This window comes from Quercus robur, chromosome 9, assembly GCF_932294415.1.
Source record: "Quercus robur chromosome 9, dhQueRobu3.1, whole genome shotgun sequence".
NCBI lineage: Eukaryota > Viridiplantae > Streptophyta > Magnoliopsida > Fagales > Fagaceae > Quercus > Quercus robur.
This window is the reverse complement of record NC_065542.1, coordinates 47,896,662-47,918,650: the sequence shown is the minus strand read 5'-3', so window position 1 is coordinate 47,918,650 and position 21,989 is coordinate 47,896,662. Positions and strand designations below refer to the sequence as shown.

At 36.2% G+C, this 21,989-nt stretch overlaps 2 protein-coding genes across 16 annotated transcripts in view; one reads left to right on the top strand and one right to left on the bottom strand.

Annotated features, from left to right (window-relative positions):
- Positions 1-21,989, bottom strand: part of LOC126698785 (probable disease resistance protein At4g27220) — a 171,541-nt gene that overhangs the window by 44,160 nt on the left and 105,392 nt on the right. The window lies entirely within an intron of this gene.
- Positions 9,853-13,415, top strand: LOC126698788 (protein PIN-LIKES 6-like). Of its 9 annotated transcripts, XM_050396231.1 has the most exons (8): positions 9,853-10,293; positions 10,574-10,628; positions 11,801-11,872; positions 11,954-12,088; positions 12,170-12,286; positions 12,679-12,780; positions 12,940-13,019; positions 13,111-13,415. In XM_050396231.1, exons 3-8 carry the CDS (start codon positions 11,870-11,872, stop codon positions 13,148-13,150), a joined length of 477 nt encoding a protein of 158 aa, XP_050252188.1. In that variant the 5' UTR covers positions 9,853-10,293; positions 10,574-10,628; positions 11,801-11,869; the 3' UTR covers positions 13,151-13,415. The 9 variants fall into 9 exon arrangements, 7 of the variants coding, with proteins under 7 accessions (XP_050252188.1, XP_050252191.1, XP_050252189.1 ...); XM_050396234.1 differs by lacking the exon at positions 11,801-11,872; XM_050396230.1 differs by lacking the exon at positions 9,853-10,293 and having other exon boundaries at positions 10,327-10,628.

Here is a 21,989-nt window from a genome sequence, read left to right as displayed (position 1 = left end):
AGATCGTCCCCCAACGTGTCCGCCACACACCCCCTCATGTAGCTCAGTCAGAAGCTCCCTGACTTTCTCGGGATGCAAGCACAAAAGGTAAGGGCCAGCAAAGGACCTTCGGTACAATTTGTGGTCCGAGGACAGCCAGTACGGGGGAGCAACCCGACGAATATTCTTGGCCTCATCCTCATCCTCCGGAACTATATCCTCGGCAAGAAAATCTATGATCGGCTTCATCCAACACGGATTAGTCACTGCTGCCTGCGCAACCTCTACTCTGGCTTGGCCGGGGACACGATTCACACTGATACTTGGCTCCCTTATAAGTTCTATTGTGACTAACCGAGGCGTGTCCTCCGTAGCCGATGAGGCTAACGTGGCAAGGGAATCGGCGTGCTTATTTTGTAACCGAGCTACCTGGGATACTTTTACTGTTCCGAATTGGCTGATGATCTGCTTGGCCGTACTCAGATAAGCCTTCATTCGAGAGTCCCGAGCCTCGAAGTCTCCTGTGATCTGATAAACAACCAGCCTAGAGTCCGAGTAAATTTTTACATCTTTTGCACCCAGATGCAATACGGCCCTCAAGCCGGCCAGTAGGGCCTCATACTCGGCTTCATTGTTTGAGGCTTTGAATCCCAGCCTGAAGGAGTGTTCCAATCGTATGCCCTCAGGGGTAATTATGACAATGCCAGCTCCGGCCCCCATAGCATTTGAGGCGTCGTCCACAAATACCCTCCACAGGCGAATTTCTCCAGAGGCAGGTACCTTGTCTCAGCATCTACCAAGATTTTGCTTACGTAATACACTGGCATTTCAACTCCTTGGTCCCTTAGCAACACAGCACTTACGGCATGCTAGGTAACTGAGAGGTACATAAACAAATCCTCTCTAGGCTCCGGGGCCGTCAACCTCGGCGTCTTTGCCAAGTATTCCTTCAGCTCTCGAAAAGCCTCGTCACATCCTTCGTCCCAACGAAACCCCTTCCACTTCTTCAGAAGTTGATAGAATGGCCGGCAGCGATCGGCAAACTTGGAGATGAATCGGTTCAGGGCGGCTAACATTCCAGTGAGCACTTGCACCTCCTTAGGATTGCTCGGTGGTTTGAGGCGATTGACGGCCTCTATTTGGTCGGGGTTAGCCTCTATTCTCCGAGTGGAGATCAGATAACCCAAGAACTTGCCAGCCCCCACTCCGAAAGTGCACTTTTCGGCATTCAGGCGCAATTTGTGCCGCCGTAGTATCTCGAATACTCCCCGAAGGTCTTCGGTATGCTGCGACTCTTTTCTGCTTTTTACCACCATGTCGTCGATATAAACTTCAACAGTGCATCCAATTTTTTCTCGGAACATTCTTGTCATCATACGCTAGTAGGTGGCCTCGGCATTCTTCAATCCAAACGGCATGACCTCGTAGTGATAGTTTGCGTTCGGGGATATAAATGCTGTCTTTTCTCAGTCCTCGAGCGCCAAGGCAATCTGGTGGTAGCCTTGGAAGGCATCCAAGAAGCTCATCCTCGGGTGCCCATACGTGGCATCTACTAGCTGATCAATCTTGGGCATTGGGAATGGGTCCTTGGGACACGCTCTGTTCAAATCTGTGAAGTCCACACAAACTCTCCATTTACCGTTCTTCTTCTTCACTACGACAGTGTTTGCTAGCCATCTCGGGAAGAATATTTCTTTTATGACCCCGGCTTCATTTAGCCGCTGGACCTCCAGGTTTACTACATCGACGTGTTCTTTTGATGCTCTTCTCGGTTTCTGCTTCTTCGGGGGAAATGATGGGTCCACGTTGAGCTTGTGGACAATGAACTCGGGGTCTACGCCGGGCACTTCGTACGGGTTCCATGCGAAAACATCTACGTTTTTCAGTACCTCTTCGGCCACGTCCGCCCCCGCTTCCCCTCGGGGCCTCTGTAATTGTTATGAAGTTTCTTTATCGGCCCGCTCAGCTTGTCCGGGTTGTTCACTTTTCCATGTGGCTGCGGTGACAAGGCACTGCCTCGCCACTTGTTGGTTCCCCCTTACCTCGGCAATTCCATACTCGGTAGGAAATTTTACTTTCACGTGGAGGGTGGACGGGACAGCCTCCATGGCGTGAATCCACAGCCTCCCCAGGATTGCGGTGTACGGCAAGAATTATCGGACTACTATGAAGGTAACTATAACTCCTTTGCCTTCCATATCCACTGGGGGAGAGAGATTTGTCCTTCGGGAATTATGACTCTCCCGTCAAATGAGACCAGCGGCGTGTCATACTTCGCCAAATCTTGGGTCCTTAATCCGAGCCCTTCGAAGAGGTCTGGGTACATGACGTCAGCCCCGTTCCCTTGATCAATCATTACCCTCTTCACCAGGAACCCGCCTATCCGGGCCGTGACCACCAAAGCGTCGTCATAGGGTTGGACTGTTCCTTCCAAATCGTCTTCCCCGAACGAGATGTTAAGCCGTCCAACTTTCTTCTTCTTCTCGGCTGGTCCTCCCCCCGTGCAAGCCACTGTCAATACCCTTTTTGTTGCTGCTGTTCCTCTTGGTGCAACATGGATGACTTCGATTACCCCCAGTGGAGGCGGGAGGGGGTTCCTTTTCTGTTGGACGCCCTGTCCGGCTTCTTGGTGAGCGGAGTCTGCAATGAAGTCTTTCAGGTACCCTGCCTTTACCAGCTGCCCGAGGTGATCCTTTAGTACCCGACACTGCTCGGTGGTGTGTCCCTTGTCTCTGTGGTAGGTGCAGTATAGGTTTTGGTTCCTCCGAGATGGGTTGCCCCCCATTTTGTTTGGCCATCTGAAAAATGGCTCGTTCTTGATCCGCTCCAAGATTTTGTGCACAGGCTCCCTAAATGCCACATTTACCCCTTCGATTTGTACCTCTGGTTCTTGCATTCTGAAGTCTCTCTTTGGTTTTGTCGGCAAAACGCCTTGCCGAGATCTCACAATTAATGGGGCTTTCCCCCTGCTCTGCAGCCGGTCGTCCTCCAGGCGTTTGTACTCCTCTATGCGCCTCATCAGTTGCCTCATATCCTCGGGGGGTCTTTTTGTCAACGACTCCCGTAACTCAGAGTCTTCAGGGAGCCCCATCCTGAAGGTGCTTGCCGCAATTTTCTCATTCCCTCCACCAATCTCGTTGTAAAGTTCCCAGTATCGGCTGGCATAACTCCGAAGGGTTTCCCCGACCCTCATCTTCATGGAAAGTAGTGCGTCAACCGGCTGTTGCACTCGGCTACATGTCACAAATCTACTGCCGAATTCTTGTATCAGCTCGGCAAAGCTGTGTATGGAGCCTTTCCGTAACCCATTGAACCATCTCAGGGCCGTTGAACCGAGGCTAGAGGGGAACACTTTACACATCAGTGCATCATTGTGCGCATGCAAAGACATCATGTGGATGTAATGACTGACATGCTCCACGGGGTCTGTCCTCCCCTCATAGGAATTGAATGGCGGTCGCGTGAATCTGCTCTGCATGGGGGCCCGTTCAATCTCATCGGAGAATGGAGACCGGGTTGCCATCCGCAAGGCTCTGCTCATGGCGTCCATTGCGGCGTTGTGGTGCTGCCGCTCCTCCGGCGACTCTGATCCTCGGTCATCATATCCATGCGATCGGGAACGGTCCCGTTGATGATGTGTCTCCCGGGAGTGCCGATGTGACTCTTGAGAGCGTGATCGGTCTCGGTATTGTTGCGTACCAGATCGGCTGGAGCCCTCCTCGCCCCGATTTCTCCTTTGTTGGGGGTTGCGGTTCCTTTTGTGGCGCTGATCCCTTGCTTCCAGCTCCAAATCCATTACCAACCTGCGTAACCGCTCCAGCTCTCGGTCTCTATCATCATATTGCCGATGCGCCGAGACGCTTGAAATCGTCCGGTGTGTCTGGGCCGATCATTCTCCCAATCCGGACCTTTCCTCTCCTCTTGGATGCTCCCTATCCTCCCACCATTTCTGCCTTCTCTCCCTCCACGTCGATCCCTGAGAAGATCCTATAGAACTGCTCGGAGCACGCCCTCCTGAACGCTCTTCAGACATCTCCCTTGTTTGAGTCTCAATCGAACCACAGCTTCGTAGGAGAGCCCCACGGTGGGCGCCAAATGTAAGAACCAAGTACGAGACTTCTGGGCCTTAAATTACTTGGGCTCACAATTTATTTGTAGTGGGTTTGAGGATTTCCTACTTTGGGTCGTTCTCAGCAGAAAGACTCAAAGCAACACTCAGTTTATTCTTTCTCACTTGATGGTTTTCTCTCAATTTTTCTGAACCCCTTCTTCTCCCCAATTTCTTCTATTTATAGCCAAGGTTAGTGGGGAGATTATGATTACAGCCACCGTTAGTGCTACTAAAGGTCCAATATTATCTGGTTAAAGTGGATGTTTAGGTGAGAGGGCGGTGCAGCATTTATGACCTTGGAACTTGGTTCCAGTTTGATCGATTATGTTCGGCAATTCAGTTTCCCGTGCATATCATGACTTTCCCGGACACAGCCAATTCGCTTGCCCGGGAAAGTTAAACCGATCGTCTGTTGGAACTCAGACCCCAAAACTTGTTTTCACGTTAAGGCAGTTTCAAGAAGGGCGTAGGGTAACTGGACCTTTCCGCTGGGCCTGCATCCAAAACCGGTATGGGCCTGGGCCCAGGGCCTGTATGGGCTTGGGTTCAATGCCGGTATGGGCTTTGGGGTCTCAGTGCCGTACAATGTTGATTGGGCTTAATTTTTTTTTTAAATCTTTATTACTGGTAATTTTTTTGTTGGACTAATTTTTTTGGGCTTGTATATTTTGTTTTAGATTTAATATATTAATTTTTTATGGCTTTTAAAAGGTGGAAAATGATAAGACTACAAAATTTTTACAAATTGCTAACGTGGTGAGTGGTTATTGGTAAGTAAAAAGTGATGTAAGTGTGCAAACCAATAAAAATTTGTTAACTCAATAGTTTATAAATATGTTGTAAAAAGTTTACGGATATAACAATTACCCTAAAAGAATTAATGGCATTATTAAGGGAGGGAAAAGTGTAATTTTATTGAACAAAATTGCTAAACTTAGTACATAATAATATACTAATATTAAAAAATAAAAATAAAATAAAAAAACTTTAGGGTGCCATTACCCCACCTAGTCCATATATAACTCCATCCATGAGCCCACATGTTTGTGAGAGGACCACTCCACTAAGAGATAAATTTCGGAGTTCAGGGCCCTATAAATAGGGATTTGGGTTTGCCTATTTTTATAGAAGGTCTCATTGCATTGTGTGAGTACAAACATTAAACACATATTTAATATATAGCTAGGTTGTTAGTAAAAGGAAAAATGTGTTACAGGTAAGTGTTTCACTATTTGTGTTGTATCAGCATTGAGTAGCGATATGCCTACTAAAGGCCTTGTTACATTGTTTTCAAATTTGGCACTCTTCTGTGTCATTTAAAACATTACATTCTTAGAAATTTTGCTATTTTCATCTTGATTAAGAGTGTAAAGACCCATTGTTTAAGTAATAAGAAGATAGGGTACAAACTTGGGATAGTATTAGGCATCAAAACCAGCTAAATTGAATGGGGTGGCCTCTACCTGTACTACTTAGCCATTTTTTTAACATGGGTTTCACTGAGACCAATGATTAAATTCACATCCTAACAGCTTAACTCAATTCTCACACTTGATTTTTTTGGCCTAACAGCACCTCGATCAACCTTTGTTGTGTCTCAAAGTCTAAGGTATGATCCCCAGTAACTTCATCTAAAATAAATAAATATAAACATACTAAGCAAGATCATTAGCAAAGCAAATATAAGATAACTTAGAACCTCACCAACCCAAACTAAATGGTAGGCTAGTATTTGTTTTTCACTTCTATTTTTTTTTTTTCTTTTTAGCTGAATATTTGTTTTTAACTCCTTAGATATGAGCTAGGGATCATGCTATATGGTTTTCACCTCTTAGAGATGAGCAAGGATGAGTACAAAATTCACTACTTGATTAAAGCAATCCATCAATTTGTCTACGAGACTACAGTTTCACTAATAAAATTTCATATGATTTCTTGGACTATATAATAGCCTTGTCTTAGCTCCAAAGCCCCATGACAAAGCTACTACGAGTCTACGAGTCTCATCCTTATCCGTAACACACCAATACATTAAATCCATCCAATAATGTCTACAACTCCAGCTAACATCACAACCAAAAACAAAAAGCACTACATCACTCGTTAAACAATAAAAGTTATATTATTCTAGAAATGAATCATTAATAAATTAAAAGATCAATCTTCATTTGAGTCATTCTCGAAGTCATTTTAAGTATTTTTCTCTCCATTTTCACTTGAATCTTAATGAGTCATCCTCCAAAGCTATCACCAACGTTTTCCTGTCTCCCCTTACTTGAATCTTACATTGAGTCATCCTCCAAGTCATCAACATCATTTTCCTCTCCAGCCTCACTTGTGCTTGCATTGGTCTACAATAAAAGAGGTTCAAATTAATGCCCCAAACAAAAACTAATCCAAAAAAAATAAAGAGATGAAAAAGAAAATTAATCCCAAAACAACATAACACTAAATCATGATCTAATCAACAATCTCATTCTTATATACAATAATAAATGCAATTGATACCTAAGTCAGAAGATCCAACAAGCACAAGAACAAATATCAAGTCTTTTCTAACCAAATTCCTCAAGAACAAAAATAAGAAGATTTTTTTTTTTTTTTGGCGAAACCCCCCAAAAAAAAAGATTAAATTAGTGTTTCTATATCAATGTAAACGCACTACAAGAAAAATGACTATTAGCGACCAAAAATTTTTGATGGACCCAAAAAGCCCTCTCAAAAAATCTTATTTGCAATGGCAAAATACAGCTCTTGCAAATACTTGGTAAAATGTGAAATATTTGTGACCAACAAGAAAAGCTGTCGCAATTATATGTTATAGCCGTCACAAATACTAACATTTTGGAGGGAAATTTTCCCTCCATATTATTTGCGAGGGACAGTTAAAAATCTCTCGCAAAAAGTGTATTATTTGTGACGGTTAAAAAAAAGCTATCACTAATACTAAATTATTTGCGAGGGCTAGAATCGACCTTCACAAATAATCATTAAAATGTCAAAAATTTTGGAGGGAAATGTTCCCACCAAATTATTTTTGAGGGACAATAAAAATCCCTTGCAAAAAGTTTATTTTTTGTGTGGGTTAAAAATATGCCCTTACTAACACTAAATTATTTGCAAGGGCCACGATTGACCTTCGTAAAAAATCATTAAAATATTAATTTTTTTTGGAGATAGAAGTTATTCTAAAATTCAAAGAAAAATAAAAAGAAACGTATAAACATATAGCACTTTGTATTCTTTAGATGAACCTTTTGTTTACAGTATCAAAAAAAAAAAAAAAAAAAAACCTTTTATATACATCTTATATAAGAAAGGTCTATCCTTATTTTCTAAACAATTGTACTCATAAAAAAAATGATAGCACTTTTCAACTTCAAAATGGTAGCCTAAAATTCAAGAATTTCAGCCTTTTGTACTCTCTCTCTCTCTCTCTCTCTCTCTCTCTCTCAAAAGTGAATAAAAATTTATTCCCATTAAAATAATACATAAAAGATGAGTTTATAGATCAAATGGTAAATTACATCCGATTGGCATAAAAATTGGCATGCATGTTAAGAATATATAGAACATGTAATCCAACAGTTGGATTTTCAAAATATGAATTCAATAAAAAGTTATTGGGTGGTGTAATATTTTTTAGAATTACGTCAAGTGTAACTTGGACCCAACCCTATATTTCTTAATTTGATGTGAATTTTGACAAATCTACCGTGAGATTACATTATCTTCATATATTTTTCATGCTTACAAAATTTCAAGGTAATCAAAAATTAATAATCATGTCATCAATCAATTGTTTAAATTCAAGTTTTTGTAGTTTTAAATAATGCATAAAATATGAGTTTATAGATCAAATGGTAAATTACATCCGATTGACATGAAGATTGGCATGCAAGTTAAGATCATATAGAACATATAATCCAATGGTTGGATTTTCAAAATATGAATTCAATAATAAGTTATTGGGTGGTGTAACATTTTTTAGAGTTATGTTAGATCTAACTCGAACCCAACCCTATATTTCTTAATACAATGTGAATTTTGACAAATCTATCGTTAAATTACATTATATTCATATATTTTTCATACTTACAAAATTTCAAAGTGATCAAAGATTAATAGTCATGTCATCAATCAATTGTTTAAATTCAAGTTTTAGTAATTTAAAATAATGCATAAAATATGAGTTTATAGATCAAATGGTAAATTACATCTGACTAGCATGAAAATTGGCATGCATGTTAAGACCATGTAGAACATGTAATCCAATGGTTGGATTTTAAAATATGAATTCAATAATAAGTTATTGGGTGGTGTAACATTTTTTAGAATTACGTCAGGTGTAACTTGAACCCAACCCTATACTTCTTAATTCGATGTGAATTTTGATAAATATACCGTTAGATTATATTAACTTCTTATATTTTTCATGATTACAAAATTTTAAGGTAATCAAAGATTAATAGACATGTCATAAATCAATTGTCTAAATTCAAGTTTTTTGTAGTTTAAAATAATGCATAAAATATGAGTTTATAGAACAAATGATAAATTATATCCGATTGGCATGAAAATTGGCATGCATGTTAAGAACATATAGAAAATATAATCCAACAATTGGATTTTCAAAATATAAATTCAATAATAAGTTATTGGGTGGTTAGATTTCAAATCTAAGTATGGCACTTGATGGACATGTGTTGTGTACCTATATGGCTATATATATTATCTCAATCTGACCATCTAATTGGTCTCAAATTTCACCAACATCAATATGTTACCATACTCTTCAATCCTAATGATCAAGATTTGAATATGAATTTCACAAAGTCCAATGGTATCAGAACTATCTATTAAGTTTGATCGGGTTTGACCAACTTTGACCACGCATTTCTCTAAATCCAATTGTTTGATTGTAACCATAATTTACTAGAATTAACTTTTCATTATACTCTTCAAATTTAACGATTAGATTTCAAATCTAAGTATGGTGCACGATGGACATGTGTTGTGTACTTGTATGGTTATGTTTGCTCAATCTGACTATCCAATTGGTCTCAAATTTGACCAACACCAGTATGTCACCATACTCTTCAATCATATTGATCAAGATTTGAATAAGAATTTCACCAAGTCCAATGGTCTCAGGACTATTTTTTTAATGGTCATGTTAGCATTTAGTATGCAAACAATACACTCCGTTTGTCATGTAAGTAATTTTCATCAGTGAGATGACAGTAAAAACTAAAATGGAACGCATTTTTCATTTTAGAGACCAAAAACAAGAGAATCAATACCGTACTAGAGACTGTTTCGATTTGGTCAAATAAATGAAATATTTCGGTACCAGTTAATACCGGTGTACTGTTTCGGAATTACCGCTAATTTTATATATTTATATATAAAAAAAATATAAAAATATTTATTTACTTATTTATAAGTTCATTAGTCAAAATCCATAAAATTTATTAAAAATATTTACAATTATAAGTCTATATCTTAATTAATATGCTAAACTTTAGTTAAAAACTTAAAATGTTAGCTCATTTTAATAATAATAGATAGTTTATCTATTTAATAAATACTCAATAGATAGTTTTTTTAGTTGATTTATTTAATAAATAATAATATAATAATAATAGTATTTGTGGTGCACAACACGTTATCAATTTGACAGATGGTAAAAAAATTTCAAAAAAAGTTGAATAAACACTCCATTAAACTTCAGTACTTCACACGAGTGTAGTGATGTTGTCACTGCTCAAGATAAAGAACAGAGGTGTTAGGAAGAAAATTTCCCCCCAAATTTTTTTTCCTTTCCCGCACAAAATTCTCCAAAAAATTGTTCCCCCTTATATTTTCATTTCCCACGCAAAAGTTTCATTTCTCACACAAAGTTTTACTCACAAAACTCTCTCATTTTCTCTCTATCTCTCACATGGCCTCTCACATTCACACACACACACACACACACACACACACACACACAACCCCGCCGGCGCCGACGAGCAGAGCTCAGCTCAGCCCAGTGACGACGCCGACGAGGCCAAGCCCAGCCATCGACTCCTCTCCTCCTCGATCTCTCTACCTTCAACCCATACCCATCGGCTCTCTCTCCCTCACCACAAGATCCTTTCTCCCTTTCTCCCTCTCTCCCCTTACCACCCCCATACCCATACCCATTCCGATTTTTCTTGGTAAGTTATTTATTTGATTTTTTGTTTTGATTATTGTGAAATTTTGGGTTTGGATTTGGATACTTAACATTAGGTTATTTATTTAATTTTCAATTTTGATTTTTGTAAAATTTGGGTTTGGATTTTGTGGTGTAATATGTAGATACTTTATTTAATTTTCACTTTGCTCTTACTTTGATTTTCCTGCATCTAGATCTGAAAAATCGAAGTGGGTATTTGACAATATCAAAGACTAACCCTTTTTTCGTGCTTTTGTTTGCTCTGGTTTTGTATTTTTTAGGTAAGGAAGTGATTTGGGTAGAGTTTTCTTCGTTTTGCAATGGCTCCTGCTAAAGGTACATTTCTCCTTCCAACTTATTCTTTTTATTTTAGTATTTGGGTTATTCCAATATTAATCTATGTACGTTTTGCTGAGTTTTCAATCTAGATAAGGTTTAAGTTTTTTGGTTTCTGATTTTTACTATGGTGAGCAATCTCCATTTCTGTTATCTTATATGTGTATTAATAACGAAAAATGGTGTTGCTTTGCCAGCTACGCCACCCTAATCTGTCTTGAAAATAATAATTTAACAATGATTTTTGTAGGCATAGAAGCATGCTGTTAAAACTTAACAAAACCTTGTCCTGAGCACCTGAGTTTTGCCAAACGATTGGCCATCTAACTCTACTTCCTGTTTTCTTGTCAATCATAGTCCATTTTGTTTGTACAGTTGCATTTTATATTCTTTCAAGACTCTCTGCTTTGCGCAACAATAACTAATCTTTACAAGATGTTAAAATAAACCTGCTCAATTTGTGGTTGGATGTTAGGCACTCCACTTTAGCTATTGTTTGTTCTATGTTTTTGTCACATTCCATGCACTCTAGTGAAGATGCAGGAAGCTAAATGTGGTGTGGAGTGCCAAGGTATCCTACTGTGGTGGTAGTGGTATAATTTACATATGGTGGGTGCCTTCTCATGGCATCTTTGTTTTACTCTGGTCACCTCATACTTCTTTTGGGGTCGTTCTCACCTTCTCTTATCATCTTCTTTATAATATTTTTAATTTATTGTGTCTATTGCAACATTTTCCAAGTCTGATGTTATATCATTTTATTTTATGCCAATTGCGCTATAGAAAATGGAATACTGCATGTTTGTTTGCGTTAGATAGTAAGGTACATGATTCTACCACCCAGCCTCAGGTGGTCTCCACAACTTTCTGGAGTTCATAATCATGAAGTAAGGATAGGAGAAATCTTATACATATAGCAAGACATTTGGTAAGTTAGCTTCAGCAGATTGTTTGCTACAGTCAAATGATCTGCCCAGAATGTTTTGTTGGCAAAACTGAATGTATTATTATTCTTTCTGTAAGACTTTAGCATTTACATGCCACAATAAAAATGGACTATAATTGACAACCGAACCTTTGGCTGTGGATTGAGAGTATCATTTCCATTATGTAATATATGAAGAGAGAAGAATGGGGGAAAATACTAATTATTTGAAAATTTTGATCCTCAGATGAACAAGACACTCTTTCTTGTTATTATTATTATTATGGAGATTCAACTGGCTGGGCTCTCTTGAAACATGGTAGAAAGAGAGTTTGGGATATAAGATTGTGATTTGATGTTGAAATTATTTGAACTTTTGTTGATAATTTTGCTCCTGCAGGAAAATGGACATATTCAAAGAATGACTCCGTTACAAACTCCTTTGATGGGTTGGCCTGGGGTGCAAGGAATTCCAACTACTCCTATTGTAAAGAGAGTTATTAGACTTGATGTTCCTGTGGACAAATATCCAAGTGTAAGTTAATGTGTCCTTGTGGAGTTAATTTTGACCTTTTCCTTTTCAGTACATAGTAGTTCCTAAAATAAAGCTTGGCAGTATAATTTTGTCGGCCGAATTCTGGGACCACGTGGGAACTCACTGAAAAGGGTTGAAGCCATGACAGAATGTAGGGTGTACATAAGAGGCAGTGGCTCTGTTAAGGATGCTGTAAAGGTATCATGAAATGTTTTAAGAATTCCACCGTACACATATGCCTTAAGAGAATTGAAGATGCTCATTTTTTTCTCCACTTGGTTACATATGCTTGCAATACTTTAATGTATTTTAAAAAAAATTGAAAAAGAAAAACCTTGACCTTTCGTTGTCTTTTCCATCTGCCCCTTTTGGGGACTTGGAAAAATGCTCTGTTTTCCTCTATCCAATACCAAAATGAAAATGTTAGGGTTTTGTGGAGAATGGGGTTCTTTACCTTTTCATTATGTTCTAATGCAATCTATCTCTTCCTTTGTATTTTCTTAGTTTGAGTCTTTGGTTGTGTTATTATAAAATTATGAGTTCTGTGTGTTCAAGTTGTTCATTTACAATATTCTATTTTTCGTGACTAGGCTAGACTAGCAAAGGTCTTCACAATGTGCTTTTTGGGATTCCTTATGGCTTCCAAGTATGTTAACATTTTGCCTGCTAGTGGAAGGAAACTTTTAAATGGGGTAATACTCGTTGACTCCAAAATTTTGAGACTACAGCTTCTTGTTGTTGAATATGTCATGCTGATACTCACTTATTATTAACTTACTTTATAACTTAGATTTACCTATCAGCAAATTTGAGCACCATAACTCATTGTTCCCACTATTTGTGTAATGCAGTTGGTCTTTCCACTTTTACTTCCATGTTTGATATTCTCTCAACTTGGTCAAGCTATCACCATTGAGAAAATGCTTGAATGGTAACAATTATACTTTTCAATCTATGATTTCAAAGCACCACAATGATTTTTTTTTTTTTTTCTTTTTAATTACAATTTCATTCGTTTACAGGTGGTTTATTTGGACTATGTGGTTCTGCAAAAGGGTGTAATTTTGATTTGCTTTCTGGTTGATGGTTTCAAATGCTCGTTGATGATATTGGAGACATGACAATTACTAATGATGGTGCTACAATACTAAAGATGCTATAATTTTTTTATGGCTTTTTGTGTACAAAGAACCACATTTAAACAATTGCATTTTTTGGAAGTATTGAAGGATTTGTTTAAATACTTTGGAACTTTGATAATGGTTATAGACAATGTTATATATTTGATAATATATTTTTATGTTAATATAATGTTAGTTTGGAGACATTTGTGGTGTTATCTAGTTACATTTGTGGTATTGTCTTAGTGGAGTTAAAATTATTATAGGTTATTTGTAATAGATGTGGGTTTAGAACCTAGGAGGAAAAGAAAAAAAAAATTACCTATAGTGGCGGGCAAAAACCGCCGTTGGAGGAAAACATTTTAATATAATTGAAGACCTATAGCGGCATTTTTGGCCCGTTGCAATAGTAAAGTTTTTTTGTAGTGCAATTAACTAATTGCAAGGGTATAAAGGTCCTCACAAATAGTTGTTAACGACGATTGCTTTCCCTTGCTAAAAATAAGTCGTCGATATTTCTCGCCGTTTGGTAATATATTTGTGAGGATGGATTTGTTTAATAACGATGGTGGATTGCCCTTGTAAATTATCTATTTGCGAAAGTATGGTCGCAAAATCTCTTTCAACAACAAGAGCAAATACGACGGCCTTCAAGGGTCATATACCCTTGTTAATAACCTTTTGCGACGATATTTGAATTTTTGCGAGGGCATTTTACTCTCGCTAGTAGACTCTTTTGTTGTAGTGACGAGTGAGATATGCTTGTGTAAAAAAATCTCATAATTTTGCTATTATATATAGGAGAAATGAGCACTTCATCACCGTAGAAGAAAAATGAGTTCATATATAAAATGGAAATTTATTTATGTCAACTAGATGGTAAATATGAGAACAAAACTCCCACACTTATAAAATAAAGAAAAAAAATGTACACCATATGTGCATGTCTGTAGATGAATATATAAAAAATAAATGTATAGCCTATATATTTGGATTAAACTTGCCAAGAAACCAAAAGCATAATACATGGCAGCGGAAGAAAATCATTCCACCAAAAACCTTCTAAAAGGGATTGCCAAAATGGCACATGCGTTTGTCAATAACTTTTTCTTTTTATCTTTTAATTTAAAACTAGTTGAATTCACTTTTGTTTTAATGGATAAATTAACTCAATATTAAATAAACTAATTTAAAACTAGTTGAATTCACGTTCCAGTGCATTGCACCTTTTAAGGACTAGTAGTGAAAAAGATTATTAAGGGTCTGTTTGGAATTTGCTTATTTTGCTGTAACTGAAATTTTTTTACTGATAGTATTGTAAATAAATATAAAAGTTAGCTAAAATAGTATAATGGAACCCATAAATAGTATAAAAAAATATTGTGAAACCCATAAATAGTAGAAATAATAAGCTGAATAATAAAATAAGATGGCAAAATTAAGCCATGCCAAATGCACACTAACAATTGTAAGTGTTATACATATTATATATTATTAACGTTATGTTACCTTGGAATTTAGGATATGTGACCATTGGGTCCGCATCATGTCACTTTCCTTGTGTTATCTCCAACAAAAATGCGTTTAAGAATTACATAAAATAATAACGTGAGAACATAGTCAACATACCTTCTGAGTGAATAGTTGTCTTAAGCATGGATCATTGTTTTTCTCCCAACATCTTTTTATAATTTTATGAAGGTATTCACATCTTCCACCGGGAACAGTCCTCTTTGGTATGCCGACCAATAGTTTCCGTCCAGTCTATAACACGCTCTAGCTTCTGCATGCTTAGGACTCCATCAGAGAAGATCTTCAATTCCGGGCATCTGACCACATGTAGATATTCCAGTGATGGGAATTTTATGGTGCGATTACCCAAGTGGAAGAAGCTTCCCAGAGTGGGTAAATCATAAAGCGACAAATGTTTCAATTGATTGAAACAAATCTCGTCTCCTGCTTCACCTTCTCCCTCGTTTGTGACTATTTCTATCATTCTTTTGCATCCAAGCAATCTCAATTTTTTGAGTTGGACCAAACTTTTGACGGTTGAGGAGGTTGCTAAACTAATCAACCCATGACATCTAAATACTTCCAAAGTGTATAAATTTCGGAAACACATTGAGGATGGCACTAAATTTTCTAATCTGCCGCAATATGAAACATGTAGAGACTCCAACTTTTGAATGCCCCTACCTTGTTGAGAGTTTTCCTTCCACAAATGCATCAACTTGGGCATTTTAGATAGATGTAAAGTTGTCAAACGTTCGAACATCTCAACATATTGTCCTTCGTTATCGACAATTCCACATGGACAAATTTCTTCCAAGAAAAAATTAAAGATGTCAAGCTCCTTAAGATTGTACAATCCTTGAACAAATACCCAAGGGAATACTGTTGACCTATTTTTGTTGTACAGCCCGAGGACTTCTAGTTTGCAAGAGAACTGTGTTTCTAATCGATCATATGTCTGATTTATGGTATCATCCCCATTTAATTTCAATTCTTCAAAGTTAGACAATGTATCCTGGGAAAGATCAAAGCATTGAACAAAAGAAAGGAAAAGTTAGTGTTCTCTAAGCAAGTTTAGGATAATATTCCCAACTATTTCAAGTAGGGATCGAATGTATCTAACCAGTGGCGAAGTTATGATATCAACTCAATTAATGGGGGAAGATTAAATGACAAAATTGAAAGTATAATTAAATTTGAAAAATAATAATGGTTATGAATAACAAAACAGGTACACAATACTATGATATGCTATTGTCATACAAATCTTTATTATCCCATATTGGTTGTGTGTGTTTAGTGTTCGCTGTTTATAACCCTAATTTACAACTACAAAGGTTAGGTCCTTTTGTAGTTGTATTCTAATTATATAATGTAGGCGTACTTCTGAGTCATCGTGTGACTCGATTAGTTCGGTGCAAATGTTGCAGGGTTAAGGATGTTCTGTCTTTTATGCTTGAACGTGTGTAAACACTTCAACATGCTGCGTGATGGACTTGTAGAAGAAATGGGGATTAGGATTTTGATATGATTAGTTTTAAAATGAGTTAAAATTAAAATGAAACGAAAGAGAATAGGTGGTGAGGTGGCAGTGTCTCATTGGTCTCTTAGGGATTACCTAAAATCTAATTAGGTAGAAAGTGATTTCATTAAGATAAGAGGGGTGGTTTTGGTTCAGGCGTGTTGAAAAAACAGATGGTTCTGGGTGTGTTCATGAATCCATTTGGGTATTTCGAGATTTCTCTCTCTTCATGACTCTGTCAAAAAAAGTTCACTTTATTCTAAAAAATTGAGTTATAGTTCCAAACACTACTTTTATGTTTTCACAGTACTTAAAAAACTAACCTGAAAACATGGTGACAAACACACTTTTTTGTATTATGAGAATTGGAAAACAAATTTTGAATTTACTATTTTGATGACTGTTTTCACATTGTTTTGAAAACAAAAAACACCAATACTCTAACCAAACAGGAGTGCGACCACTATGAAAAGACAAAAACTAGTATGATGATAGTTGTTTCTTTCTTCGAGTAAAGGGGCTTTATATATGTGTTATTAGGGGCATTTTAACATCAGATAATATTATATATGATTTTGGGGAGGTCGTGGGGCGATTGCTTATATATGATTTTCTAACACCAGATACCAATATTATATATGATTTTCTAACATCAGATTCTATGTCATGATTGATTATCTTGTGTAATGATTGCATATAACACCATCACACACTGGAGTAAACCCCACAAATGAACTACTGATCTGTATGTGAGAGAGGCAGAATATGCAACCTGAGGGATTTAATTGGTTTCAAACAAGATCACTCACGCACAAAAGTTTGAGTACAAATATGCACAAGGTGTTTTTTTTAAAGGAAATATAAAAAGTAAAAAAGATCCAATTTAACTAGAATTTGCCACTTGTGGTTTTGAAGGTGTTTAAAAGTTGAATTTTTTACCTTGTTTTTTAAATATGATAGATTTCAGTTTATAGTATTGATTGCATTATTATAGTTCCTTATTATTAGGTCAAGACACCTAGTGATTTTTTGTGTATGTGGAATTTTAACCTAGATCTTTTTTCTTTTTCTTTTTCTTTTTTTTTTTTTTATAAAATTTTTATAACAAACTTTATTAATTGAAATAGTTGGAACCTACTAGAAAAATTGTAAAACAAACACAAAAATAACCAACAAAATATGATGTTAGGATTTAAATATCTTAGTTTGTATGAGCAAACATGTGAATCAAAATTTGTCTTGTTATAGTCTTTAGAGTTTATAGGTATGTTAAGACAGGTGCTCAAGGTTTTGTTTCTCAATGTGCAAGAATGAAAATTCGATTCATTTCAACTGATCAAAAACTTATAGTTTTGATCAATTGATTAGGGTTTCAAACTTATTTTACTCAATATATAAAGAAAACCCTAAGAAACGTTTTTAAGAACTTTGGAGCTACTCATTTGAGATCTAAAAAATTTTGTGCCTACTAGGGGTGGCATTAGCTTTAGTCCAGGGTGTTCAAATGAACTCTGAGAGCTGGCAAAGAAAAAAAAAAGAAATAATTTTAATTTTTCTTTTGTTTGACCTTCTTAAATAAAATTTTGAACACCCTGAGTCCCTAGAGAAATGATATATACATAGCATTTTCACAACAAATTCTAAGTAATAGATTGTTAATGGCTGTTACAAGAGTGGGCAAAATAGTAATTTTAGTGGTGGATTAAAATTAGAATTGTAACAACCTACCACCTAAAATTTATTGTAAAAATGTTGTAAACACAGTAGTTCTCAAGTCCTTGACCTTAATTTTTTTTTTTTTTTTTAAGTCCAACTGGAATTAGTTTGAATATGATCCTATTAACAATCTATTCTTGCAAATAAATGTTACAATTAATTTATACTTCTAACTGAAGTTGTGAATGGAATAGCTAATTTTGAATGTGTTTTTAATTTGTTGTTTGTTTAATGGGGACTGAGGCATGGGCCAATGATCAATTCATCAGTGATTAGCGAAAGCTAATACTAAAAGACAATTAAACAATTAGACAAGGAGTGATTCTAAAAAAATAAATATAAAAACATTAGACAAGAGGCATAGGATAGGGGAGTGATTGAGTGAAGACAAAAGCAAATGTTAACACAAAAAAACTTTTCTTAATACAATTACAAAGACTAATAGTTGTCAAAGTTGAGTTGAATTGTTAAATAAAAGAATGGTAAAGAGTAAACATATAAACTTTTTTTGAGTAAACATATAAACTAATAGATAAAATTATTATAAGAAATAATAATTAAAGTTCACTTAACAACAATAATTAATATGTTTATTGTATTTTTATATTTTTAATTTGAGATTGAAATCCTACTCTAGTAATCTGAGTATATATGTGTGTTAAGTTTCTTTCTAGAGACTTGAATCCGGCTCTTACTCGCCCCTTCCAACTTCCTTCTATAATTAATATGTTCATTATATTAAGAAATAATATACCAAATGAACTTATAGTTTATCTTTTATAATCTTGCTAGTACTATGAACAAATCTGTAATAAGGAAACCATGTAGACCGCAAGATTCTTCTCCTACTCAAGATTCATCTTCTTACTGAACTCCATAGAAAAAAAATCCTACAGCCTCCATAGGTGCCTACTACTTCCAAAGTCACTACTTCTCATACAATCAAAATAAATGAATCTGAAGTTGCTACAAATCAGTCATCAAAGATGCTGAATCTAATCTTCAAGGGAATATTGCATTCGAGGATTAAAGGTTCACATTGCAGTGTATTGCTATTAGAGATGTCTGTGGATCTCAGAACTTGGTTTGATAACTATATAATTAAGTTGCTACAAATCAGTCATCAAAGATGCTAAATCTAATCTTCAAGGGAATATTGCATTCGAGGATTAGAGGTTCACATTGCAACGTATTGCTATCAGAGATGTCTGTGGATCTCAGAACTTGGTTTGATAACTATAGTTAAGTTTACAAAGAATAGAGTTATCCAGTTTGTAAACATTTATTTAATAGTGGACTTGTTCACCTCGGGAGTGATAAGGTCAAGTTCTCCAAAGTTTTTCCTGTGTAATTAGTTTGTTTTACAGGTTTTTTCCTTGATCATAATATCGTATGTCTTTTTTGTTTTTTGTTTTTGTTTTTGTTTTTGTTTTTGTTTTTTTTTTTCTTTTCCACTCTATGCATGCTATTGATGTTTATCTTATTTTTAATGGCTATTCATAATAAATCTAATAATCAACTTGGCCTTAAATGTGATTAATAATCATATCTGACAGTGGTCTAAACCCAACTTGTGACAAATCATATGCAAAATTATGGTTAGAATGGGTTGAGATACCCATCAAAATTTTTCCCTAATTCATATGCGTCAACAACTTTTTTAATAAACTGAAACAAAAAATTTGAAACTATCACGAGATCAGCAAAACATATTAGTCAAACCCAAAATTCTGAAATTATTTTAGAACCAAACTCAAATAAAAGTTCAGAAAATTAAACAATAATATGGAATCCGACCTACCAACCATAATTAATTTGAATATTATCTATTGACTAGTAAAATGAAAGGCTTCTCTATATAAATTATCAAACACAAAAATGATACCCTAATTAATTTTAAAGAAGATGATTTCATATAAGGTTTTAGTCAATTGGATATCTCAATTATGTCCTTCATTTTCCAAAAAAGAAATCTGAAAAATATCGTTAAGGTAGTCATGAACCTATCCAAAGTACTCCTATCTAATTTCTTATTCTGAACATTTACTTATTAGTTCGTATAGCTTCAACACAGATACGACGGTACAGCTGGAAACTGGGCTCCTAATCCTACTACTTTTTTTCTTTTTATTTTTTAAAGTTTTTTTTATGGATAACCAAATCGAAATATTTATATGTAGTCCCACTAGTCATTTTAGTATTAAAAAATTGTTATTAAATTTAGTTTTTTATTATTATTTTATGGTAATTAGACTAGCTAGTGTCATATACATGTTAACAAAGAGACAAGTACAAATCCATACCTTTTCAATTGGAAAGAGGGGCTGTTGAATCTGAACATGATGCCCCAACTCATTTCTTTTTTGGAAGCTTAACTCATTTGAAGCAATAATCTTCACTTTGTCACAATTCTTTATCCTCAACCTTTTCAACGATGGCCACTCTAAAGTGTGTTTTCCTGGATAAAAATACTTGAGTTCAGGCAACGATTCAAGATTTAGAGAGGTTATTCGTGGGAACACAAACTTAATTGTTGTTTCCACTCCTTCTTCCAGGGCAACAATTTCGTCCAATCCACAATAGCATATTGTTAGACTCTCAAGTTGTTCAAGACTCTTGGCCACTGAGACCGGAAAAAGAATTTTCAGAATTTTACAATTAAAACTTCAACAGTACGTAAATTTTGAAATGTCAAAATTGCTTGGAGATCCTGTAAGGTTGAATTTAATCAATCATCTTGTTGGCTTTATTCCGTACCAAATTTGCTTGTATTTTAGCAATTAGTAACCTTGTATTTAGGTGGAATTGTTGTAAGGGTAGTGAGTGAGATAGAGTGTTGAAATGCTCAAGAGTGTGCAAGAAAACAGAGACTTGCGACTGGATCTCGCGGGTGACTCGCGGCTACAAGCTGCTAGAAGTTGAAGCGTCATGCTAGTTGGAGCACTACAGGACAAAATAGGACAACTGGCCGTTCTGTTATCTCGCGGCTGGATCTTGCGACTCAGTCAAGCCGCGAGGCCAAGTCGCGAGCCAGCCCTGTTTTGAAAAACCTGACTCTTCACATTCCATTCTCACCTCAGTATAAATACCCCTTATACCCACGAAAGAATGAGGGCTTCCATAGAGAATTTTGAGAGAGAAACCCTAGAGTGAAACAAGATTGATTCATCCACAATCTTCACATAAGAGACTCTTCAAATTCCTCAACTCTCTTCCTCTCCATTGTTAAACCCTTGGGAGGTCTTTTACCAAAACCTTTTTCTCACCATATCCATTATTGTGAGAGGGCTGTTTGGTGTTCTGGGAAGCAGTTAGGAAGGAACCAATATACATTGATTGATGCTATGGTCAAGTAGCAGAATCCGGGAAGCTAGAAAAGAAATAGGTTCGGCGCAACCTCGTAGGAGCAAGAAGTTTGGAGGGCTTAGGTACACTGGGTAGATTAGGCTTGGAGGATCTATTACTGTTAATGTATCCCAACTATATTTTCTAGTGGATTACTTACCGCTTGGAGGGCGGCAGAGAGGTTTTACGCCAAGGGCTTCAGTTTCCTATTCGATAACACATCGTGTGTTGTCCTTGTGTTTGCATCTTCCTTCCCTTAATCTTTGCCTTTTATTTTCTGTTGTGGATGTGATTTTAATTGGCTTAGATTGTTTACCAATTCTGTTTATAACTTGTGTTCATTTTCCGCACACTAGTTGTTTGTCATAAAGCTTGAATTGGTTATTTTGTAATTGGGAGTCTAAATGTTCAAGGGTGTTTTATACACTATTTGAACTTTCAGATCCAAACTCCATACATGCTTAAGCTTTAGAGGATTGAATAACTGCAAGACTCTCAACTGAGTGGATATTGTATCACAAATTTCATCAACATTTACCCCTCTAATTTCAAATACATCTTCTACAGAATTGCAATTAATTATCTGCAATTTTTCAAGATTCTGGAGTCTTCTCAACATATTAGGCAGAAAATTGTTAATTAGATTTTTACATCCAATAACAATCAACTTTTTTAGTTTGCAAAA